Here is a 25,891-nt window from a genome sequence, read left to right as displayed (position 1 = left end):
GAGGAGAGGGCGAAGCGGTGCTTTGCTGACACCTGCTGTGCATTCTGGGAAGGTTGAACAGACTAAACCGTTTAAAGGAGAACGTTTAAGCACTTGTGGTTATTCAATATATGTATTTGATACAGAAATACTATTTATCATCTAACAAGAACTCTTAAAAAGACATTTGAATTAAACATTTAACCTCTTTGTGATAGTTGATAGTTTTAATAAAGAATATCGATCAAAAACAGACCAACCGTGGTCTGTTGTTCACCCAACCATGGGTGAACATCAGCACATACCGGTGGAAGAAAACCAGGGCACGATGCAACCTTTTATAGTTCAAACATCTTCTCCATCTTACTTCATATTAAATGAACGATTCCTCCACCGTGCGACACTGAAATGCACGTTGCTCGTTGTGGTGTTTTGATTTCGGTAAAGAAGACAGATCTGTTCAGTAACTGTCCAATAGGGCGACATGTGTGCATCCAGCATGACATCATGCCCCCACACTGGAGATACACAACACATAAACAGGAGGAATAGTGAGTGATGAACTTTAGAGATTAAATTGTTCATATTGGATGAAAGAAGCCATGTTTCACTGCAGTTCAATGCATATTAAATGAACTCACTGCAAACCATTGATCAAACATTGATTGATTGATTGCTTACCCTTTGTGGTGCAGGACACATTTCTTTGACCACAGCTCAAAAGAGGTTAATTGACCCCCCAAAAAGCTGTGCATAAAATGGCATCTTAAAACATTTGACGTCATGTTTTACCTTTCAATTACCTTATTACTTAGTTTGAATTTATTACTTTTCCAACAAATTATTTTACCCAAGGTTTGAATTCTGCTTTTGACATACTATAAATAGTCAACGTTTTTCAACATGCTATATTAGCACTTTGTTTCAGATTACTTTGACAAGCTATACCACGATTGTTATATTTTACCATTATACCATGATTTTTATATATTATAACTTTTAACACGTTATTTATTCTTTGACAGCTATAGTATATTTCCTACTTCATGCATTTTTTTCACATATTATTTGACATGAAAGTACAGTTAACTTTTAACATTAGACCAACAGATTCTAATCGGCTCGTCTTTATTATCAGTGACATTTGAGCTCAACGTGTTTAAGATATAATAAGTGTAAATTTACTTTTGTTGTCAGCAGCAATGTAGTTATTCTCCTCACAAATTTTCCATTTCTTCGTCTGTTGTGAAAACGCAGAAAAAAAAAAAAACATTTGTTGTGATTTTACAATATATTTATTTTTTCAAACTTTCCTTTCTTTAAAAAAAAAAAAATGACGAGGTCCAAGCTTCACCCTACGTTCCCCAGCTGATGAACTCGGCTCTAAAGCAACCAGCGAAGAAAAATAATCATGTGGACAATAATATACAGCAATACATAGTGGTCTACCATAAAGTTACCAATAATACACAACCTCCTCTGAGGCTTCAGTTCCAACGGCTGCCACTGATATGGTTCATTTGAAAGGGGACAGGTGGGAAGGGGGGGGGGTTCAGGTTGCCACAGTGAGAGGACGAGGTCACTCAGCATTGCGATTTGGCTGTTGGCCTGAACCTCCCCCTCCCCCCACCCTCTCCATCCTCTAACCCCCTCCGAACCAATCAGATTCAGCATAAGTGCAAAGTTTAGGAGGCACTGACACACCATGCCGTGTGGAGGAGCAGAGTGTAGTCACACCCCCCCCAGCTGTACTCTGTCAAACCGTTTGTAATGTTGCATTACAGTGCAGTCTCCAGCCACGTCTCTAATCTGGAAATAATGCATGTCGGGACACAGGAAATAGGATTATATCAGCGGGATGTGAACAGTCAGCTGCATGGACCCCCGTAGAAAGCCAATTACCAAAAGTCCACTCCAGTTCCACCAAGTTCAAGTCCTTTATCTAAGAATTCTTATGTTCGTTCCTCATTGGACCTCATCCTGCATACAGAAACAGCCAGTGTGTAAAAGCGTGTGTTTGCGTGTGCCAGTGAGCCCCGCAGTGGTTGAGACAGCATAGAAAAGACACGTCTACATGTGCATGACGTAAAGACGGCGCCTGTACACAGTGTGGGCGGGCGGGGGCGGAGCTACAGACACGACTCCCAGTGCAGCTGCAGGTCTGAGCTGTCTAGGAAATCGGTGGAGAAGACGCTCGGCGGGGTGTGAGGCACCAGCGGGGCCAGGCTCGTTCCCCCGTCTGCGTCTCCCCCCACCCCTCCTCCTCCTCCTCCGCCTCGACCCCCACTGCCGCCGGCAATCCCCACCATGGAAATATCCAGCCAGTCCATGCTGTCCAGGGTGGGGTCGCCAAAGTCCAGCCCCGCCGGGTGGGGGGAGAAGCCCAGGTCGGACGTGTCCATCGGGGAGGACGGGTGCTCCAGGATACTGGGCGTGCTCAGCATCTGGCTGTGGAGGTCGTCGATCAGCGACAGGCCGCCGCCGGGCTCCACGCCGAGGAGCGGCGCCCCAGTGGTGCTCTCCAGGAAGTCCTCCAGGCGCCCGCTGCCCGTGCAGTGCTCCCCCACAGAGGCCTGCGGGGAGATGAGGGACTCCGTAGGGGTGGGGGGGGAGAGGTGGTGGAGGGGAGACGGGGGAGAGGACGGGGAGGGCGGGTCAGAGTGGAGGGGGGCGAGGGAAGGGTCCGGGTTGGACTTAAAGCCGGGGAGTTCTAAAGGAGGACAGAGAAAGACGTTAGGAGACGGAGACTCGTGTAGCTCTCGTTAATGTTTGGATCAGAGCTTCTTACCTCCGCTCTTCAGCAGGATGTCAAACAGGTCGTCCATTTGCTGACTGTTGACGCCGTTCTCCTGCAAACAGAGGGGGGGGGGGTCAGAAAACATTTACACCTGCAACCACAGAACCACTGGCTTCCCACAGCAGACATGCACTACAACCCATTCCTTGCTTTTTGGTTAGTTTCTTGGTGGTTGAAAATGATCGCACGTTCCTCACGTGCAGCAAATCAAGTATATGATAAATGTATCATGTGAAATTATGGTAATATGAGATAAACTAATGGTGTTCTTGTTTTAACGTAAACTTTGCACATTTCCAGATGAATGTTTTTTTTTTTTCTGTCCCGCGGACCGTAAGCCACATTCCTCAGTCCTTTGCTGGACTTCTGACCGAAATGAAAAGCTTCTATTTGGATTTGGTCCACACGGACGTATCAGCATCACTTTAGAAATGATTTCCATCCGTACCAGCATCAAGTAGCACGTTGTTATTCCCTACACTGCGCATGCCGGTTTAAACAGGAAGTAGATCGTTGGGTATTATGGTATTATTATAGTATTCGTTGGCAATGAAGGGCCGGACTTGATACTTCCTTTTTTCTTTATCCAAAGATAAACAAACACATTTTGTAATAAAAAAGTTTTAGAATTCAACTTTAGTTGTAAGACTGCAGCTGTCTAACACACAAAATAACAACTTACAGATGTTATTTAGAAGTTTTACTAAATTAAGGGTTAGTAACTTTGGTCAACACATGTCTCACTCTTCGTAACAAGAACGAACCAATTCCTGCAGCAGCCTCTTCGCTCTCAGAGACACACATCACACACAAACACACTCCACAGTGAATCCAAGCCAACACCACCAGCTCTCTGCCCAAAAGCCATTGGACTACCTTCGGTTGGGTGAGCACAGCGCTCCGTGTGAGAGGCTGAGAGATGGGAAACGGAGGCACAGACAAAAGACGGACAACCACTACAGGACAGACGAAAAGAAAGACATACTTTGGAGCGTTGAGTAGGAAGGGAGGTGTTGGGTTTGGGAGAGGGAGGGGTGAACAGTGTGTGCCGGTCGTAGGGCAGACACACCTCTCTCTGCAGGGAGGAAGTGATGAAATGAAAAGAAAGGGGAAAGAAACAAGGAGAAAAAGTTAATGGAGTTTCCAGATCAGAAGGGAGGACATGGCGACGGGGAAGCATGGGAGCGAAGGGCCGGGGGGGGGGGTCGCGTTACCTTAAGCGATGACATTAAGTTACTCTGGCTTTCACTGTCCGACATGTCTTCAAAGAAAGGATGCAGATTGGGCGGAGCGGTGACCGACGGGCAGGGTGGAGGTACGCCATTGGTGTCCAGGTGCAGCCCTGCCTTCTGTCCCTGAGTGAGGAGAGAGGGACAAACTGAGCTGTGATTGGCTGCTCTGGTCTCAACGACGGGCTGCTGGATCACATGTCAGTCTACGTTCTGTTGGCTGGAGATGATTCTGCACTGGGCCAGTAGAGACGCCTTGTGGCAGGCGGAGGGAACTGCTTGGAGGACACAGACGGTCCTGATTCACTACGGTGCCAGATGAGGACAAAAGAATCCGGGGAGAACCGTAACGGTTTCCAAACTGTCGGTGACATTTGTTTTGAGGATTTCCTCAGTGGAAGCCGGTGGTGATAACCTCTCTTCTTTTGAGTCAATTCATTGATGTATATTGTAAGTGTAAAAGGAGATTACACAGTTTCATATAAATGACATGAATAAGTGCACAATAAGAAAAAAATAGGTGTTTAAAGTACCTTTTTGATTGGCTCAGCCACTGCTGGCTCCTTTGATTGGCTCCCACTGCTGAGGACTTTACTCGGACTCGATTGCAGCCTCTAACAGACGAGAAGAGAAAGTCGGAGATGAACATCACAGCAGAGCTTGTTAACCATCTGCAGTCACCCAACAAACAACACAGCTCCCGTACCTGCAGTGTGATGCGTCCGTTGGCTTTGGCCAATGAGGAAACTCCGTTCTGTCCATCTGCGGGGGGACTGGTCAGAGCAATCAGGTAGTGGTTTCCGTTGCTATCGGTGACCAGTGTTGGGGTCCCGTTAGCCTTGAGGAGGTCTAATGAAAGGGCCTGAGTTTGGGCCTGAGTACCGTTCTGTTGGTTAATAAAGACTGGGGTCACCTGAAAATGGAAACAGTGCACTTTAAAACTTTAACTCACTTTATATAAAGTCTGTGTTGAAATCTCTACCGCAGCACTTCCCTAATGCGCCGTTATGCCGAGCTGCCGGGCCGTTACCTGCTGTGTGGTGACAGCTGCCGCTTGCTGCCTCTCCTGCTGCCGCTGCTGAGCCCTCAGCTGCTTCCTCTGCTGGCTTTGGTTCGCTGCAGGCCTCTGGATCTGCAGAACTTGCTTGACCTGGACCGGGTTCTTCTGTTGGCTTTGTTGAACTTGAGTTTGTTTCAGCTGGTGCTGCTGCACCAGCTTCTGCTGACTGAGCCTCTGCTGCACTAGCCTCTGCTGTTTCTGTTGGGTTTGCTGTATGATAAGTTGCTGCAGCTGCTTCTGCTGATGGAGCAGGATCTGGGCTTCTTTCTTCTGCTGCAGCTGCAGCTTCTGAGCGTTCGATGAGGCCTCTGCCGCCTTGTGTGGTTGCTCCTGGCTCTGCTGCTGTGACTCTTTCTCCTGCTCGGCTTGTTGCAGCTGCAGCCGATGACTCTGCTGCAGCCTGAGGAGAGTGTCCTGGGAGCACTGCATCGACGGGGCGGCTCTCCTCACCTGGAGCGCCTCAGTCACTCCCTCCATCCCCTCCTCAGGCTCCATCTCCTTCTTCACCGTCACCGCGATGCCGTTGGTCAGAGAGGGGGGCTGAACGGCAGACGCTTTGATTAGAGTTGGAAGTTTAACCTCGGGGGTTCTGCTCTTCTCACTTTCTTCCCTCTTCAGCACGACTCCACTGGTCATCTTGCCATGTTCCAGCTGGGACCGGAGGGTCTCCACCAGCCTCTGCTTCTGCCTCAGCATCCTGGTCAACTCCTCGATCTGTTTGTCCTTCTCCTGGAGCATCTGGTCCTTTTCCAAAGAGGATGTGTCCATGGCCACTGCAGACAGCGGCTCTGGAGGCTGACACGCGGCGGGTGAGCTCCTGGAGAGACTGCATGAGCTCTGCATCTCCTCTTTGACCATGGAGAGCTGAGAGATGTTGGATGGGTGCTGGGGAGAAGGGTGCAGGGTGAGCTGGGTCAGGGGGGAGCTCACCTGAAGGACAAAGCATGACGACAATGTTAGGGAGACGTGTCCTTAACAAAAGAGTTATTTAACATAGTGACAACCAACCAACAGCTTTCCATCTGGTGTCTCACCATCTCTCCAAACATGTCTCCATTACAGCTGGTCTCATCCGGACTCATCCCGGCCAACGACCTCTCGGAGGGAGTAGGTGACATGGGGGGGCTGGAGCTGGTGCTGCCGAATCGCATGACGCGCCCGGGAATCACCTGAGCCAATGACGACAAATCCAACTTAAAGCCGCCCTCTCCTGATTGGTGGTCAGAGGTGGTGGTCGTGGTTGGGGAGGATGTGGAGGTGCCAGCAGCTGAGATGGCGCCCTGCGGGTTGCCGTTTTTTTTAGAAACCGCTGCAGTGCCGCCATTTTGCTCCTGGTAGTTGCGAAGCCTCTCAATAAGATCGTTCTTGGTGCCCGAGACGGTCAAACCACGCAATTTCAATTCCTGTTTCAACTCGGCAACCTTGGAGGAAGAGAAAGCAGATCAGTACTCACTCACAGGGGAAGGAAACAGAATATGACATATACTACATCTAATCAGGGGGAGACAAACGGCTGGAAGCTGAGTGGAGCATCTTTTCTAACAGGTAAATCTTATGTGTAACTTACTTTGAACTCATCCAAGTTGGCGGGCAGAGTGCCTGGTTTGGCTCCTCCCACAGCGCTTTGGATCTGACGGGCCGTCCCGCTCGGATTGGATGGGGCGGGGGTGGTCGTCGTGGGAACACTTCGGGAGGGGGAAGGGCCAGAGTTGGTTATGGGATGCTGCTCGGTCGGTTGCCTGAGAGGAGACAGAAAACGGTTACGTGTGGATTCAGCTTTACTTTGACGGAGCAGGGAACGTTGGGACTGAGGAGCGCAAAATATAATGGTGAATATGGTAGACAATATATATTGATTTAACAGTACTAAAAAAAACTGAATTTTAGAAACATTTTAATTGCAGAATCCATCAAAACCAAAGTAAATGACATCCACGAAGGTTTCATTGCTTGAATGATATTGATTCGATCAAGCTGTCAAACCTCATAGAAATTTTAAATCACTTCTGCTTTAACCTCCAGCCTCGATGGTGTCACCCAGAAGCCACCAATAGGGGAGGAACAAAACAAATCCACTTTAACTACTGGTTTAAACCTGAGAAAGAAACAGGAGGTTGGCAAACCCGTCGACTCTGAACAAATCCCCTGCGGTCAGTCATCCTCACTTCCACACTCACTTGGGGGGGGCGGGCAGAATGGTGTGGTAGTTATAGTGCTGCTGTTGCTGGTTGAGGATCTGCAGCTGTAGGAAGAGTTGCTGCTGGTGGAGGAGCTTGGCGTAGGACGAGTCCATCTGGGGCGGACGCTCCTTGTCTGCCTTCTGGTCCGGAGGGATGTACTGGTGGTACTTCAGCTTCTTCACCTACAGCCAGGACACAGGAGGCTTGAGAGGCAACTCCTCATAAAACATGGTGAGACCTCCAATCAACGTGTGGGCGGAACACAGTACATGTGGGCGGAACAATCAACGGTTGTAACATAACCACCATAAAGAGCAATTCTTTCCCGGTTCTGCCCAAAGTCTGAATTCTGCTGTTCTTTTGTTCCTATTGTGATTGTTATTTAAATGTCAAAACGTTAAGAGGACCTACAACAAACCCAGTGAGAGCAGCTTGATGGACTCAGCGATAAACACCTTGGTTTAATCTGCCCGACACAATCTTAGAAACACTATTTTCTGCACTCGATCAAAGCGCAGCTCCTTTGCACTTGAATAGGGGAAAAAAGAGCCTGCTGACCTTGGGTTTGCTGTCCTTCGCTTTCTTCAGTCTCTGAGGAGGACGGTCTGAACTTGTCTTAGCCTGAGACTGAAGACACAAACCGTGAGAAATGGGGTCGGGGGGGGGGGGGGGGGGGGGTTGGCCAGTTATAACTGCTCCACAAATAGAGATTAAGGTCAGATTTATTCACAAGTCATCAAATTGGCAGGAGGTTCCACAGGGAAATATTTCATGGCAGGAGACAAAAATAACCAGCATTACCCGCACCTTGGCGTGTCCAGTAGAGGGGCGGGAGTTTGTTAAGGTCACCATTGTCCCAGCTGTCACTTTTGGGAATGGGGAGTCCAACCCATTCACCTGGGGAGGAGGAGGAGGTGGTGGTGGTGGTGGAGGAGGGGACTGTGTGATGAACTGTGAAGACATCACTCTGGTTAACGGTGCATCACATATCACATTTATTAGGACCTGCTTTGGTTTATAGGAAGTTGATCAAAACGCAACTTCTCTTAAATGATTGCACTTTAGACGTAAAGATTTAAAATACACCCTGCAATGGTACCTGAGTGGGAGACATGTCCCCGCTCTGGGAGAACACGTCAGAAGGGGACAGCTGGGGGACGGCACTCAGGGGGGAGTCGTGATTGATTAGCTGGTCCGGTGACAGAGCGTCGCTGCTGTCCTCGTCTAAAGACGAGCTGTCTCCCTTCTGGGAATCTGGGACGGAGGACACATATTTTCAGATTGAGAAGAAGCAAGATAATCATGGGAAGTGTCCGGTAAAAAATGTCTTCTGACCAGAGGGCACAACTATTCACCTCTCTGGCTCCCTCACAACGCGTTCACAGCGGAACACCGTCATCGCTGGTTAACAGATTGCTCAACAGCGGTGACTTATTTCAGAGAAGTTCTACAACACTCTGTAATGCCTGTTCAAACACGGCCATTGTGTCATTTACGTAACACAAGTTGTTTGTCAGCCTTAATGCTGTGTCACATTCGTCAGAATGTGTGGCTACCTGGATGTTGAAATCAAACGCCTAAAGGTGTGTTCAGAAAAAACGCCATTTAGTTTTAAGAAGTGGTGCAATCGAGGACAAAGATTACCACTTTAAATTCTCAGTGCATGTGTTGACGTAGTGCTTGTGTGTGTGTGTGTGTGTGTGTGTGTGTGTGTGTGAACACATACTTGTGCCTGCGTGATTGTGGGATTGCAGAATACCTCATTTTTGTTGGCTATTGGCTAATTAGTTTTGCTTCATCCGTACCAGGTGAACAGTGTGTTTCTGTTACCTAGATGCATGACTGTTATGTCTAAATGTGTGTATTAGTTTGTAGCTCCTCAGCATCCACGAGTTGATCTGCGTGACTGTGATTGTGCCCTTAAAGATGTGTAATGGGCGCGCTGAGAGACTCCGCCTTCTCGTTTGGACGGGTGCACCCGTTGCACATCTTGCGTGCGCTTACCTTCTGGCGAGTTCACGGGGCAGTCGACCGACAGGATGTTCTTGTGAACCAGTTCGATGGGGCCCGGCCGGTGGGAGATCTTGTCGTTGAGGTCGTCGGCCAGCCGCGCTCGCTTCAGTTGCAGCTGCTTGGCCTGCAGGGACGGCTCTGCCGACGTCTCTGCGCAGGACACAGCGGGACGACGTGGAAGCAAATTTATTCATCAAGGAAGACAGGGGCATGCTATGCAAACAGACTTTCTAAACTTTGACAACGTTTACAAAGAAGGGAAGTTGAATCACATTTCTTTTAATTCAGAAAATACCTTGAAATTGAATTGAAATGGGAACTGCAGGTGACCCTTTGCTCTCAGAAATGGTTCCGTTTTGTTTACCGCATGGTTCCTTTTTCATAACACCTCATGCTTCTACCCGGACTTAAGCCAGTCCTTCTACACATGAAATGACTAAGAGATGTTCTATGTAAAACTCACCCTCCAGGATGTGCATCCTGACCAGCTCAGAGCGCTCAGGCCGACTGCGGATCTTTCTCTTCAGATAGTCCTCGGTCTGGGGAACACACACATTGCAGACGTAAGATGGAGGACCACGGCCAGAAGGACGAGAGACAGTCAAGAGAGTGGGAAAGGAGAGGCGCAACAAACACGCTAAAAGAGCTTCACGAGCACTGCCATGAACTGCTGCTGCTCATTTAGTTGACATGTTGTTATAATGTGAGATCGCTCCTAGTGATTTCTGTGTGAGGGACAATTTTGCAGGTTCTCGTCGCTGATGCTATTTATGCTACAAAAGAATCTGCAAAAGTTAAATGTGCATATCTCAGCAGATAAGTTCGATCTGACCTTGGTTAATAAAAAAAAAGTAGCATGCTATTAATGCTGAGCAATCCGGTTGACTTGTGCAGCTCTTTACCGAAACATTTCGTTCCTCGTCAACAATGGTATCAAGTGTCAACAGTGGCAGTAGAACTCAATAGTACATTTGGTCATAGATGCCGTAAACTCACCCTGGCTCGCTCCAGACTCCTCCGCTGCTCGTGAAAGGCCGCCGGGCTCTTCAGTGCTGCGTGGAGAGGGATGACGGGGAGATGAAGGCAGCGCACAAAAGACTTTCGGCGAGTGACAATATGAGAACGGAGTCGGACGACAGGAAGACGAGACTCAAAGCAGAAGTGGCCCACGGGAGGAGACGGTCAGGGGTGCTATTCTAACCTGAGGCTCTGAAGGCGGCTCGGGGGGCCGCGTGTGCATCACCAAATACAACTTTCTACACTGTAAGACGTTTTTATGTGTATTCTTTTTTTTTTCAGTTTGAGCGCAGAAAAGAGTTGATTTGGAAAAATGTTTTAATTTATTTTTTTTACATGACAAGAAGCAAAGGAGGTTTGACTGAATCTCCAACATGCATAACCGTATCAAGCCAGCAAAACCTCTCCTTTAACTGCTACTCGTGCATATATTCGGTTTAATCGCTCACATACTTTCATAGATCAGCACGACAAACCTGCATCATGACAGCTGCTTTATGGCCACCTCAAAATGAAAACGCTACAGAAGTGCGCCGACCTTCCTGCCGCATTTTGGGATTTGAAAATAGCAGGCTTCCCAAACTATCACCGGTCCAGCGTCTGTGTAAAGTGTGAGACGGACAGGAGCTGGGAGGCCGAGGGACATCAATTCTTGCTGACTAGCAGTCTGGTGTAAATCGTTAAGAAGGAGCAAGGCGGCAGCGGAGAGAGTAATGGAGAGACTGCGGCACATAAAGAAAATCCACATTCATCACGGCACCTCAGCCGTGACTGTCTGCAAGGTACCTCGTGAAGAGATGGGCGTGTGGATGTCTGTAGGGTGTGTGTGTGTGTGTGTGTGCGTGCGTAAGAACCAAGAGGCAACATGTGCACTGTAGATGGGGAAGGATGTTGGGAAGTCAATGGCAGTTACCGTGATGCAAGACAACATTCATCGGATTGGTCAACACCTGGTGAAATAAATCGCTGTTCAGGCCACAGTGGGGCGTGAATCATGTGTGCGCCTAATATGACAGGGGGGACGGGGGACGGGGGGGTGGGGGGGGGGGTCATTCCTCATGTCACAACCCCTGACGTTTGAAGAAGACCTACAGTGTACGCCAGATGTGACGCCACCAACGGGTTCGCATCACAACAAAAACAGCTGATCCCCATGACTACAGTCTGCTAAAAAGTCAACAAACGGGCCGAGTTAGTCCCTCTCACAACATGGCTCTTAATGACACTTTATTTGGTTTCAGCAGTAAAAATAAAAAGGTAACATTATGTATTTGGGGAAACTAAAACACTGAAGAAGCAACATAGCGGAGATTCATCCCATAACCGGACCATAAGAGGACCCATAACCGGACCCGTTTCTCAAAATGAACTCTGTGATCAACAAGGCGCCTGACAGGACGGAACCTCAATGCACAAGAAGATTTACCGACATGCAAAGTGGAACTGAAATCCTTCCGCACAGACGGGGCTTTATTTTTAATTAGGTTTTGTTAACGGGAACACGACCACTTCCTAAAGACAGACCCTAAACATTCGGGGCGTATTAACACTGCTGAACCCAGGAGCAGCGATGCAGCAAGCAGAAGTTCAAGTGCCTTGCTCAAGAACACCCAGCAGCAGTAACTAAGGGAGAGATGGTGGAAAGTTACTTGTTCACACCGCCTACGTTTGCACAACCAGCGCGAGGACTTGATAGCACAACAGCACTGGCTCCGGCTGGCTGCTTTTGGTCTTCTGGCTTCAGCAGCTTCATCAGTTACGTTTCTTCACCGGTCACGGCAACGAGTGAGACGGGATGCAGAACCAAAGAAGGAGGAGGAAAAAACCTACTTTTTTTCATTTTGGACATTTGCAAATAACATCTCAGTCAATCCCTTGTTCAGAACATCTTTAGTTTATCTGTCTGAACTGAGCCACCGGACACCTTCTCAGGATTCCCTTAGAACCCTTTTGTATTTAAAGGAGATGAACAATGAGTGTTTGTTTTTTTTCTAGGAAGAGGGGAAAGATACCTACTGCCCACACAACACAAAAACTCATGAAAATATAAAAAGAAATAACTCTGCCTTTGGAAATGTGCGGAACTCTGGAACAGGAAGTGATAGAGAAGAGGAAGCTGCCCCATTTGATAACACAAAGAGTTGCAAAGACATCAACAAATGTGACGGATGCAGACTTTTAACATCTCTAAGAAGGGGCAGACATTTTTAGCAAAAAACCTGAATGCGACGTCTCTTAACATGCTTCTAACATCAGGCCGAGCAGATGAGGTCGATCAGGTAGCACCGATGGCCATACAGCTCAGCTTTAGTATTATTACATAGCAACACGGCCGTACTCGCCAGCCTAAGTTGCTATTGAGCATCGTTATATTAAAAGGCTCCTCTTCATGCTAAAGGCTAAAAAAGACTTCCTGCACCACAACACTAAATCTTCAGAGCGTTTCCGTTGGCGGGTCTACCGCTGTGCGTGTAGCGCATGTGCAATCCTGTATCGGTGAGGACATTCATACATGCATTTATATGTTAACATGAAACGGGCAAGTCTGACAATACGATTTGGGAAATCTGCAGAGCCGCGTCAGAGGCTTAAAGAGCAGACTTACGTGGCATGATCCCTTGGCTGACCAGCTCCTCTCTGGTTCGTCTCTGCTGGAGTTTGAGCTGGAGGACTGCATGGAGACAGGGGAGGTGAGGGGGCGGAGAGGGGAGAAGAGAGAGTCAGTGACGGCCGGATGGAGCCCCGAGGTCTTGAGGCTTCCCGATGGTCTCCTGCTGGCCCCTGATCAGTGGTCCACCTGCTACGCTCACACACATAACCGTGCACAGGGACTCGGGCGCGCTGCAAGTTACACTACGAGGACATGCAATCTCTGACAGCACATTCATCCTCTCATTTCCTCCTCCCCAGCCAGAGGAGGGTACAAGTGGGGCGTGAGCACTCTACACACTTCCTGTTTCTCAAATAGGTTTTTAGCACTTTGTCATCGCGCGCTAACCCACAGTTGCTTTATGAAAAATCTTTACAGAGAGGGTTGAGCAAGAAGCGGAGGAAAAACAGAGAAAGAAAAGTTGAAAGAAGGAAAACTGAATTGAGATCAGCGTCCGTTAGAGAGAAAGAAATGGTGCAAACAATCGCAGCGTCACTTTAAAACAGGAAGCTCTTGTTACATAACAAGAAGGTTTTAAGGAACACGGCGGTATAAAAAAGGAGCAGGACCAGAAACAAGGTTTCACTTGTGCAGCCGAGCCGTTCTCATCTTGTAAAAAGTTGAAGTGAAAATTAACTATTTACTAATCAACCCTTGGATTGACAGTAACCATAATTTAATGTTAAATCGACACCGGGGCTCAATAAGATATGTGATCTATACAATAATGATAAAACACATTGTAGTACCACTGTATAACTCTTATTTATCCACGTATCCATCCTCTTTCCATGTGGGAGAAGTTGGTCGTGCCTCTTTGAGCTATGAGTCGTCAGGGAGCAGATCACTTGTTCGCTGTTTTTTGTAGTTAACAAAAGAAGAATGTGAACGTAACCTGGAAGGTTAAAGGGTGTCAACTCCAGATGGAGAAGACGCACAAATTGGACTTTGCACTGGTTACACCATTTGGGTGCCAAAAATCCAGAACTACATGTGAAATTCAATGCTGATGAGAGCCTGTACTTTTAACAACAACCATTTACAGGCAAACTGCAATAAAGTACTCGGAGACTCGGAGGCTCAGTAGCACCAAGAGAAATACTCTATGATCATCTTATTATTGCTCTTATTGGGTTTATTTTTGGATAGCTTTGAGCGAAGGGGTGGTGTGAGGCTGACGGAGGATGCAATGTATTTCTAACAACAAAATGCCCATAATTAAAAACAACAACACAACATTAATTATACATAGACAGCTGCAATGGACCTATTTGCTTCTGGGTCTTACAGGTTTACAGTGTTTCATACAATCACAGGATCAAAACAACTTATTATTATTCCAAATTCTTGCCCCCTGACATTCAGCTGTCCCAGCTGTCCCCGTGGAAGTGCTGCAGCTTTGCGAGCCTTTTTTCTGTGTGCGGTTGTGTCTGCCACGCAGGCAGCACCTGTTCCGTCCCAACCAAGTGACACCATCAGCGCTCCCGGGGCTCGCTGAGCAGATAGCCGGCCGACTCCACGGATGACCGTCGGCTAAATGTCATCCTTTGGCGTCTCTACAACAGCGACCGGGGACCATAAACATGTAATAACATGGCAGAGGAGTCCGCACACGCACCTAAACACAGCCGCGTGTGTTGTTGTACACGTTGCACCGGCAGCTACGGCCTTTTTCTTTTCTTGTTCCCCTCAGAGCACTTAGGAGACTCAAGAGTGGACGCCAACATGGCAGAGTGCAGGATAAGATGCCAAGCCACTTGGGTTTATTCTGGGAAAGAGAATCTTACACGCTCCCTGTATTCCAGAGGCCCCCCCCTCCTTGTATTCCTTCACACGGACAGGACACTCCAGTCAACTGGCGTATTCTCTCCTGCACTCCCTCCTTTTATACCTCCTCATTGACAGGAAGGGCACTGGCACGTTGCTGGTGAGGCCGGTTATCACCAGTGTATCAACTGGGAGGCACTTTGTGTCAGACATAGTATAAAAATGAGCATCAGCCCTCATTTTCACACTGAACTCAAAAAAGAAAAAGAAGAAGGAACTATGCAGAAGTCTCAGTGCCACCTCATACATTCTTGTGTGAAACGCTGAAGTGGTGTTGAAACCAAACGATGGTACAGTAATGACTGCATCTACAAATAACACACAGGCCGAACAAACAATCGTAAAGAAAAATATGGAGGCCAGTATTTTGTGATAAAATAATCCTTAAACATAAACGAAGCTTGGGTAACTTGGATTACTTTATACTGATGTGTGTGAGAAACGCGCTGATAAGTGTGTAAATAAGTGAAACGAACCGGACTTCCTTAATTGATTTAGAGAAACCTGGTTGACCGAGTTAAAACGCCTGCTTCCACATCACAACGTCTCAGCGGACATGTTCTCTTCTCTTAACATTGCTCTCAGTAACCCGGTGGCGTCCTGGGTTTACGTTCTGTTGTTGTTGTTAAAGGATTGGTGACTTTCATCTAAAAAGGCAGGTGGGGGGTCAACTTTATGTTGATCTTTCGGTTTCAAGTTATCATCACAGACCAGTTAACCAAAAGCATTCAACCACGTCCGTCTGTCGGCTGCAGAGCAAAAAGACGCACGCTCGCAGTTCGCAGACTTCCAGCATCGCGCCGTGGAAGACATGTGGCCACGAACACGACTCTTGGTATCGGCGCCGGTCGATGGCCTTCTGCGCGAGCTCGTCCTTCGGCGGCACGTGCAGCGTGACGCCGAGCAGGGCGACCGCAGCGGGCGGCTGCTGTTTGAACGTTTCACACGTCGGGGAGGACGGAACGGGGCCAGTTTATCGCCACTCACACCTGCACACTGCGCGTGGAAGCCAGCTGCAGTGACGGTTAGCGGTTAGTCACCTTAAACAATAATGGCCAACGGCTGAAGGGTCGCACTGCGACGCGCCGGCTGTTTCTATGCTGCTGCGCGGGTGGAGCCTTTGCAGGATTCCCCCTCACTTTTTCTCCATCTCTAATCACTTGAAGCTCACAGGAATGTTTGCTTTCAGCCGCAGTCAGTCATCTGTGACTCCGGCCTGTAAAGGTCGTTATGTCGGCTATAAACAAACCGAAGCTTGTTTTACTGTTGCACCGACTGTAAACAATTCCAAATTAGGATGTATTAGGCTACAGGGGGAGAATATCAAATGCAAGCCGGTCTCGGGTTTTGCCTTTCAATGGTAAAACATGTGAACTAGTCGGACGGTGTTTGCTTGCCTCCCTTGTTTTGTCCAAATCACATCCGAATACAAAAATGGATGCGAGTGCGGCGCCATCCCATATGACACAGCCGAACATACACAACAGACAGACTGAAAAGACAGGCAAACACCTCCAGCTTGGCTTAAGTATTAAATATCAACAGCTGGTTGGGTTAGAACCTAAAAAGAAACATTTGTGAGGAGAGGGTCCTCGTTTCGTTTGGTGGGGAAAAAAAAAAAAGGCTTTGCAAATGTTTTAGGGAGGAAAGAGATGCATTTGTGGAAATATAGCTTCCAATCCACAGAGAATGAAATAATGAGCAATGTGGTTTCAACATAACATTTCCTAAATTTAACATAGTGGTCACGTCAGGCTGTTAAACATGTTTATCAGAGACGGCGCAGAACCGCGTTTACTTCCTTCCTCCCACCGCACAGGCCAGACAACTTTATAAAAAGCCCTGTGAACTATTCACACGAGCCATAAAGTCCTCAAAAGATCACTGAATGGCATCAACACAAATCATTTCAGATAACGTATGTCTCTACTGACTATGTGCAGGTCCGGATCGCCCACCTTCTTTCAGGCTGAGATAGACAAGTCTGTCATGGTCCATCAAGAGTCCTGCCTTCTCCATGTCTTCTCCCATTGGAGGAGAGCCCGGAGGGGAGGGCTCGAAGGACAGACAATGGTTGGTGTCCAGCATTATTCTTCAGAATGGAGACAAATTATTTTGTAAACATTGAACATTCAAAAGCGTCCCGAGTCCCAAATGTTGGCTGATTTGAGCGGACGAACGAAGAGTCCTCGATGAGTCAAATCTGCAACAGCTGTCCCTTCGACCGGCTGTCCTCCCCTTCCGATGGAAGGACGCAAATCAAATGCTTCCAATGACCCCCATGGCGAGCCAAAGTAAAATCTCCTCTGGAACCAAAGAGGAAAGGAGAAATCCTGCCACCGCCTCCCGTCTCCTCTCCGAACGCTCTTCAGTATCACAGGAATCGAGCGGTTTCTCTCAGCTCCTCCTCATCCTCCTGCTCTCCTTCCCTTGCAGCGGGAGCGGACGAGTCACGACGGCACTTTCCCTGGGCGAGACGGGGAGGGAAATCCATGGGGCGGGCGAGGACGACCGGAACAAGGGAGCAGAGGCGAGGGAAAGCTGAAAAGAGGCCAGCGGCGGCGGAGGAGGAAGAGAGGGCGACGGGGAGCTGGGCAGAGCGAGTGCACACGCACAGAGAGAGAGAGAGAGACACACCGCTCTGGTTGCAGCTCCTCCTGATTCTCTCTCTCTCTCTCACACACACACACACACACACACACACACACACACACACACACACACACACACACACACACACACACACACACACACACACACACACACACACACACACACACACACACACACACACACACACACACACACACACACACACACACACACACACACACACGGGGTGCTGCCTATAAAGTTCTCCTGCTCAGCTGTTGCCATTCATTCACTGTTACAGAAAGGGGGGGAGGGTGGGGGGGCAGGGGGCTAACCTGCCACATGCTAACACCCCCCCTATCAAACACATGCACACAAGGTTGGGAACAATCACAACACAACGGAGCAGAGAATCGGTTCCTGCAGGCGGCTCGCTCTCACACATGCTGAATCTGTGTTCTGCTTGTGACCTCATCCAACATAATCAACCTTTGTCATTGATACTTGGGTAAATGTGAAACTGATACTGGGATGAATCGAGCCCACTCACACACACAAACACACACACGCTGACTTTTAAAGTCAGTGATTGATTTATAACCATCCACTGTTATGCCCAATCAAAGGTTGATTGAAAAGTGTCTCATTGGGACAGGGACTAACGCCTTAGAGAAAGACAAAGAGTCCCATTAGACTTGTGCGACCGAAGAATCAAAGCTAAGGCTTCCTGACGCTGGTCGGTGGTCTCACCCCTCTGCGGTGTTTTAAATAGCAGGGCCAGCTGGCCATGAAGGGGGCTATATTCAGCTTGGGATCACCTGTGCAGTCGCGGGGTAAAGTTACTAAGAGGCGCGCGTGCGCACACACACACACACACACACATCACTGCCTGCAAATAAACACACAAGCGTAGACTTTTGAGCCCACATTTCCCCGGACGGAATCCATGTTTTATGAGGCGTGACGCAAACTACACATGCAGCACGGAGGGGAGTCAAATCCTATTAATAATAAAACAAAAGGGCCGGGTGGAAATATCAGACATGACCTCTGCTATCTGCCACACCTGTGAAGTCCAACTGCTGTTATGCCCCCCACCCCCCCACCCTCGACGGCACTCTTCCCATCAACGCACCTTTTTAACTCAGATCTAGCAATTCTATGCGTTTTCCACGTGACCAAACCCAATGGGCCCTGATCCCCAATTTAGGGCCCAAAGAGCGTTTGCGCTCTGTGTTTTGGGATAATTGCAGCAGTTTGATTGTTTCAGGGCTCCGTGGTCAAAGCGTGTGGGAAGTGCAGCTACGTTCTTTCCCATGACCTGAACCCACAGTACCTCGGAACGACCAGAGGACCAAGTAGCAACTATCGGCCGTGCTATCGGCTCTGTGAGACTGCACTGAGGCCCAGCTGGGCTTTGGGATGGAACACTTTTCACTTTGAACCAGAGCGCGGGAAACAACCGGACAAGATTGGCGTCTTTAGAGCTGCCAGAGTCCCTGGAGGATCTGCACATTTAAACATGCATCGGGTCGCTTTTCTGCCGTTTGTCAGGACCATTACACGGATGTTAACGTTTAGCAAGAGAAATTAGCTGCCGTAGTCGAGGCGTTGGGAACATTCCTCTGACCTTGACATCTTTATCTGGCTCTCCTCCTTTATCCATCCCTGAAAAACATTTCTGGTAGGCGAAAAGAAAACACTGCTGTTTTGGGGTCAGCAGGCATGGTATAATTACTGTGTGAATGCCTTGCAGAAACACTCAAAGACTTCCTGTGGATGTGTGAGTGGATGGAAAAGTCCCCCGCAGCTTCCAGCCGGTCGCTGTAACCTGGACCTCGAATCATTGGTGGTTCTTGGTAGATTCAATCTAATCATGCTGTTTTTTTTGGACCATTGTTGAATGGTCACATAATGGTCGTACGAGCGACCGCCGCGGAGCAGAGGTGCAAATGTTTCAGCTCTGGCTGCGTGTTTCATCATTTCTCATATGAGAACACGGCGGCGCTGTATGAAAGAACGGATAAAAGGATCGTGATGGGAAGACACGGGTTCACTAGGAATGTCAGACTGGGCCCGGACGCATTGAAGCATCACCTCTTTGTCCACAACCTGCTGTGGTAACCCAAACATCAGCTGCAAATGTAAACAATCAACAAGCCTCAAAATTCAACCTTCCAGTCTTGTTTTTGTATTTATTTATCTTCAAACTTTTGCGGAAGTCAGGGGGGGGGGGGGGAGGGGACTTCAGCCTAAATGTTTTTCACGTTCTGCCCTTGGTGTGGAACATCATGAATCTCTGGCGTGTCCTTCAGCAGAACCCGCACAAAACAATTACCCCACCACATTCCATTAACCTCCCCACGACAATTACTAGTTTCCTCAAACGACCGTAACAAGACCAGGCAGGCCCGTTTCAGATGAACCGCACGTGAGGAAATTTGGCAGGGTCTGTAAACAGCATCCAGATCGACGTAGAACTCAGACCTTCTTGTCTAGTCCTGCCTGGGATTGAATATCTCTTTCCATCTCCTGGCATATTTAATGGTTGCAATAACTTAAAACTAGATATAGATTATGAAACAAAATGCCCTTTAATGTCTCCATCCAGTTCAAAGTAAATCTCAAATTTTTCACATGGTGGCGACCGGGTCACAACACTATGCTTTTCCTTTATTACATCATCGGCCAAGAGGCTCGAATCTAAAGATCTAAACCGAGTTAATAACCTCACCAAGCCGATATTGTGATTGGTAAGGGAAGGTTCACCGCTGATTAGTCCTGTGCACATTTTGTATTTGTATGTCTATAAGATTTACGGGATCAATAAATGAAAGCATCTCGTTCACAGCATGCAGGGTACAATTGGGTACAACCCAAAGGAATAAAGAGTGTGGTTGCCATGACATCAGCTTCAAAAGAAAGGGAGCACATTACATCTTTATTTTCCTCATCTAAATGAGGACACACAACATGTTAGGTTTAACTGGTGCGTACAGCAATTTGCCATATTGTCTTTAGGACTCAAAGTACTTACATCACCAAAACTCTCAGGAAAGCGTTTCGGTATCTTAACAGAAACTTGACTCGGGTAACATACTGGCAATACGCCCGGCAATCCTCCTCACTTATTTTCCCAGGAAGTCGTAGACGGATAAGGGCCTGGTAGGATGGATGAAGCGTGTGTTAAAGAAACTTAACCAAACAACAACTGGAGCTCAGAGGAACCAAGCGGGCCCCATGCCAGGCTACAACAGGTCAGATCAGCCATTAACAACTTAGGTTGTTTTTTCCTCTGCTTCCTGGAACCCCCCCCGCACAAAGGCTTCTGTGGAATTCAACAATGTTTGCATTTGTCAGTGACTCAACACAGACATCGAGGCTGTGATATGTTACCAGTGATGCAGTGAACTGCACAGATAAATGTAGTCGTGTCTGAAGCAAGGGGCTTGGTATCTGCCGAGAAGGAAATATCATGTGATTGAACATGAAGCACCGCAAGAAGAAGCTTGAATCCGGCACGTGTTTGCACATGAAGAAGTTACACAAGTACTTGTGGGACATCAGCTGTACAATCCCCAGCTGACCCAAAGCCACACTTAAATTGAGTCGTCATGAGGAATCTCGTTCTCCTTTCTGCTGTTACAGTTAAACAAAGACTCAAAAGGTTCCACCACGTACGTCTGTTCTGTTCCCCAGGGGACATTTTTATTAAAAACTACAGAAAGCTATAAAGACTATACACATGTACAAACCTGTACATCTGTCTGCCATGCGGTGAATTGACCCGCCCCGTGGTTTGCTACACAGAAACATCGTTGGAAACTAGATGTTGGGGGAAATACTTGAAAAGTTGATTGGATGAACCATCCGTCGGTCAAACGCTGAGGGAAGCCGATCGGCAAACGAACGAAAGCAACGACACTTTGCTCTCCGGCTCCGATACAGCTGATGCTACTGCAGCATCCACGGCAGCCGCTTCAGGAGGCGCCATCGTTGTTGGCCAGGTAGACGGCATCGCCGGGTTCATCGGCCTTACTGGAGGGAGAACTCACGGGGGGTTACGTGGTTTCAAGAGGCTTAAAGCACACCAACAACCAGATGCAACACCCAGAGCACTATGGGAAATTAAAGCCACCTGAGTAACGCTAAAGGGTGTGAATAAAGAATGGAGGTACAGAGCAAAGTCACAGAGTGCTCTCCGCGTGGTCAAAGCTTCCTTGTCGAGCAAACGGCAGTAGCACCTCTCAAGGTGTCACACCTCTCTACTTAAAAGGGGTCCAACTACGCCCTAATTGTACACTGTGGAAGGAGAGAGAAGAATCTATAAGAGCGCGACTGTTAAATGAAAGGAGAAGCACAGACCAGCTTTCAGCTGTTAGCATCTGGCAACATAAACCTTCCTTGTAAACCAGAAGGTAAAGAACGGAGGTGGGGGTGAGGGTGAGGTGTGTGGGGGGTAAATGGTGAGGGGGAAGAAAAACGGAGCCGGTGGAGATGGAGACTGTTTTGCACAGACTCCCACATAACTGGAACATCTGAAAATCCTTTTATTATTGAAACTAAACTCCTAACTTCCTGCACTTAGAAACACGGAACAACGACAGACTCCTGTGACGTGGAAAGCAAGTGGACAGAGATGCAATTCTATGGCCTGGCTGTGTGTGTGTGTTCTTGCTGGTGTTTTACTTCAGGTTGCTCGTTGGGGTGTTGCAGGCCTCTTCTTCCTGCCTACCCGTCGCGTCCTCTCCGCTCTCTCAGCATACAGCGTCTAACGGACGCCCGGCAGTTCATGGCTGCTGCCACCAAAACGGCCAAGCGTTTATTAGACGCCGATCTTTTTTTAGTGGGAACTTTGAGTGGTTAAACGGCGTGTGTATGAGACCAGGTAATCTATTATCTTAAATACCTCATTGCTCTTCCACATCTACGGGAAACGGCTCAGAATCAACCTGCCACGGTACTGTACACACCTTTGTTCCCTATCGCTGCCTCCAAGTACACTCACAGATTGTCATGTAAATCTGGTTTATTGCTGAGAATTTCTGTCCTCACGGTGACCCGCGTAAACAAACAAAACATGGAAATATGCTTGTTTCTACAACGCCACATTCCTGACGCTAAAAAACACAATAAAGGAAAACAGGCCGATGATGATGATGATGATGAGCTCCATGTTGTCAGAGACAAAGAGCGAGGGACTGTCTGGAGGCCGGGGACACCGCTGATGCCATCGACAAACTTTCCCCGTTGCGGAGACATTTCCAATCCTTAAAATAGGGCTCAGCTCAGCTCCATTCCTCAGCCAACGCTCAGCGTGACTCACAGGCTAGTGGCTGCTCCATTATTCACCAACACCAGTGTTGGGTCGGAGGACAAAGCACAGGGTAAACCAACCGGAGGATGCGTGTCGTCCGGGTCGGGTTTGTGTACGTTGCACCTGTGACAGAAGGAGCTTTAAACCGTGTGAAAACTCCCATTCACGTGTTTCAGAAGTGTGTGTGAGCTGCTGCCGTGTCCGAAACATTGCTGGATAAAAGAAAATACCGAAGCAGAAATGTAGCGGAGGCACGTTTGCACGCTCAGCGTGCATGTTAAACAATAGATGTGTGTGCGTCTCTAAAAAGATCCCCAAACATACATGAGTGGGCTGGCACCACCTGTGGGTGAGTGGGTTCCTGTTGCTACTAGCAGACCTACGGAGCTTTTCTTTAGCTCCGGGCTACAGATTTCTCGCTCGCTCAGCTTCTGATTATCCCCCCCAAAAAAAAGAAAAGCACGCCGACTCTGTCCGAGCTTGTTGAGAAGAGCGCTGTCGGGGGGAACACTGTGGAACGTAGAAGGCTACCAGAGCCTGTGAGCGCAGGTCCAGGTCCCAGCGGGGACATGCGTTTGTGAAGTGTGTGTGTGTGTGTGTGTGTGTGTGTGTGTGTGTGTGTGTGTGTGTGTGTGTGTGTGTGTGTGTGTGCTGGTGACTCATGCGTGTTGTCTCTGTCTGTGTGTGGAGAGTTCTGGACACGTTTGGGATTCAAGCCATGCCTCGGTTGCATAAATACGTGTGCACGTGTGTTTACTTGACTGAGAGCGGTTTACATTCTCCGAAACCTACGACATGTTAGGCTGCCGTCCGGGATCGCCGCGTTCCGTCACGACACTGGGGGGCCGAGAGACCTGCAGCTTAATGTTCCGCGGCATGTGTGTCCTCAAACTAAATCAGGTCATTACAACACGCTTCATGTTTTGGATTGTCTTGGGAATATGGAGATTATCTAATGCCATGGCGGGGGCCCGGGCAGAGAGGCGTGGATTACGTTTGCTGCGGCGGCTCCTGCGCTCGGAGTCCCTCCCGCAGTACCTCGCTTTCTAATGCCCTGATCGCTTTATTCTTCGGTTGTCTCCCTTCTCTGCACGCCTTGTCCTCCACTTTCTTGCCATCCATCAGTCTCTCCATCTCCTCTCCCCTCCTACTCGGAGCCCGAGCTTTTGGCCTCGGCTGCTGGCAGCCTCCCAACCCGTTACATAACAGTACAATCAGCCTCCCTGAATCACCGGCGGGCTAAGCTAGCCTCGGCCAGGCTACACTTCTCGCTGTTGCATTTTAAGTGGTGGCCGGCAGAAAATCGATTGTCCATCTCTTGGATTCCTCACAGCAAACTGATCATCTTGGCTTTGCGGGGCAGCGTCACTGACGACACAAACACGGAAAGCTGGGGCCCATCTACTGTCATTGTGCCATGGGCGGGGACGGAGAGGGCCGTGATCTTTATCTATGTTTTCAAGTCTGGCCGACGTAATCGCCGTTTAGCCTTACGAAGAAATCACAGCCAGGATCTGGCGTTCAGAGAGCCGCAGTGGCCGCGTGATTAAAAACCAGGGCTCAGGGCTGCCTGGCACACAGCAGCATTCATCATTGACACTCACACGCAGCAGTAGTAGATCCATCTGAAATGAGCAGGTCCTCTTAACTTCCATCTGGAGCGGAGTCTGTGTTCCATCGGCTAAACCCCCGACTCTCCGTTCCCCTGCGGTTGGTCCACAGGGAGTTTTGTTTACTGAGGAAATCCACACGTATGAACCACACCTATTGACCCCTCAGCCACCCACTCTGTGACCGGAGTGGTCCCCCGGGAATCTGATCACAACGCCGCCGTCTGAAGTAAAACCACCAGGTTCTCGCCATGAGATCAGACGTTGAAGGAACTACATTTACAGTTTCACAGGCTCGACAACATTGATGACATTCCCAGTTTATCTCTCCTTTTAATGGAAATCTTTGTTGTTGTTGTAGTTGTTGGAATCCACACCTCATTAGGTACGCTTCCAATAAACCGTGATCGCGATTAGCGGCTTCCGTTACGCTCTGGTTGATAGAAAGGTTGTTATGAAGTTAAATAAAAGTTGGTGAAGCCATCAACGCAGTGCAGACTGTCTCATACAAACGAGGCTGCAGAGTCAATTCACCAAACAGTTACTGTCACATGCACCCACACGCCTGTAGTAAGCAAAGCTCAGCTTGAGGCACACTTTTCAATTCAATGTATTTTGTCCTCTTGGGACACAAACAAAATACACACAGTACGTCATAAGAAACTTTTCACACAGGCGAATACTGGAAAGAACTTTACCTGATGTCACAGTCATATCCCTCTGCACCATGCTGAGAGGAAGCTTCACCCTCCCGGCAAGATCAAAGATTCATATTCCCAAAACAACCTCAACGAATAGTGTGAAAAAAAAAACCCGTACACCAACACTATAGGTAGAAGGCTAGAGAGAAGTCCAGAAGGAGAAAAGTGCCACATTAAACAGGTTTTCCTCTCACCGGTGGCTGGTACTCCCCAGGTAGCAGTGCACCTCACATTCCCTTTCCCCGGACTGGATACAAGTGTGTGCACGCCCCGCCAGGGAGGGCGTGTGTGGCTCTGCCCCTTTGTGCTTCTAACAACAAGGTCCACCCAAAAGGTTTACGATCTCGCCGTTGCGACACTTTGCGCTCTCTCTCTCTCTCTCTCTCTCCCCCCCGTGCGCTTACAATTTTTTAATTAAAAACTTTTGGTCACTTCGCTTTCTCGCTCAGCCGCTCATGGAGTCAAAATAGTATAAAACAAACAAGCTGGTGCGTTACATCCACGAGCACCAGCTACACATACAAACCCTCCTGCCTTCTGTTCCCCTCTCTGACAACTTATGCAATCCTGCCATCGCAGACGCGACCTCCCCCCTCCTCCTCTTCCCGCCCGCACTCCCACTCTCGCTCCTCCGCCTCAAACTTCAGAGTGATCTCAGTGGCATTAACATAGCAGCGCCGCCTCGGTTCGCTCTGGAACAATTCACAGGCGAGTCGGACGGGAAATGTAAATTGCTTTTAAGGCCATTTTCGGGTTTGTCAGCCTTTAATGGCTGGAATCACATCTGACCCTCTCTTTCTCTCTCACACTCACACACACACACACACACACACACAAACTAATGCGGACACGCTTTAACATCTGCCTGAAAACATGGAACTTCTGTGTGTATATGTATGTATATATATATATATATATA

The 25,891-nt window shown here is 48.5% G+C and overlaps 1 protein-coding gene across 18 annotated transcripts in view; it reads right to left on the bottom strand.

The window, feature by feature from the left end:
- Positions 1–1,251: 1,251 nt before the first annotated feature.
- LOC120819822 (myocardin-related transcription factor A) overlaps positions 1,252–25,891 on the bottom strand; it is a 30,035-nt gene continuing 5,395 nt past the window's right edge. For 2 of the 18 annotated variants that reach the window (XM_078102800.1, XM_078102802.1), the window contains exons 4-20: positions 12,881–12,946; positions 10,255–10,310; positions 9,722–9,797; positions 9,250–9,408; positions 8,345–8,499; positions 8,047–8,196; positions 7,804–7,872; positions 7,243–7,427; positions 6,633–6,804; positions 6,100–6,486; positions 5,036–5,995; positions 4,712–4,918; positions 4,539–4,619; positions 3,991–4,131; positions 3,762–3,851; positions 2,768–2,828; positions 1,252–2,689 (exon numbers count right to left, since the gene is read on the bottom strand). In XM_078102800.1, coding sequence (XP_077958926.1) covers positions 2,109–2,689; positions 2,768–2,828; positions 3,762–3,851; positions 3,991–4,131; positions 4,539–4,619; positions 4,712–4,918; positions 5,036–5,995; positions 6,100–6,486; positions 6,633–6,804; positions 7,243–7,427; positions 7,804–7,872; positions 8,047–8,196; positions 8,345–8,499; positions 9,250–9,408; positions 9,722–9,797; positions 10,255–10,310; positions 12,881–12,946 — 3,596 coding nt within the window. In that variant the 3' untranslated portion in view covers positions 1,252–2,108. Of the gene's footprint in view, positions 2,690–2,767; positions 2,829–3,761; positions 3,852–3,990; positions 4,132–4,538; positions 4,620–4,711; positions 4,919–5,035; positions 5,996–6,099; positions 6,487–6,632; positions 6,805–7,242; positions 7,428–7,803; positions 7,873–8,046; positions 8,197–8,344; positions 8,500–9,249; positions 9,409–9,721; positions 9,798–10,254; positions 10,311–12,880; positions 12,947–16,686; positions 17,435–24,969; positions 25,237–25,891 lie in introns of those variants that run through there. The other 16 variants (XM_078102806.1, XM_078102807.1, XM_078102809.1 and 13 more) reach the window with 14 other exon arrangements.

The sequence above is a fragment of the Gasterosteus aculeatus genome, chromosome 5, assembly GCF_964276395.1.
Source record: "Gasterosteus aculeatus chromosome 5, fGasAcu3.hap1.1, whole genome shotgun sequence".
NCBI lineage: Eukaryota > Metazoa > Chordata > Actinopteri > Perciformes > Gasterosteidae > Gasterosteus > Gasterosteus aculeatus.
The sequence above is the reverse complement of the archived record's forward strand: the minus strand, read 5'-3'. Positions and strand labels throughout refer to the sequence as shown.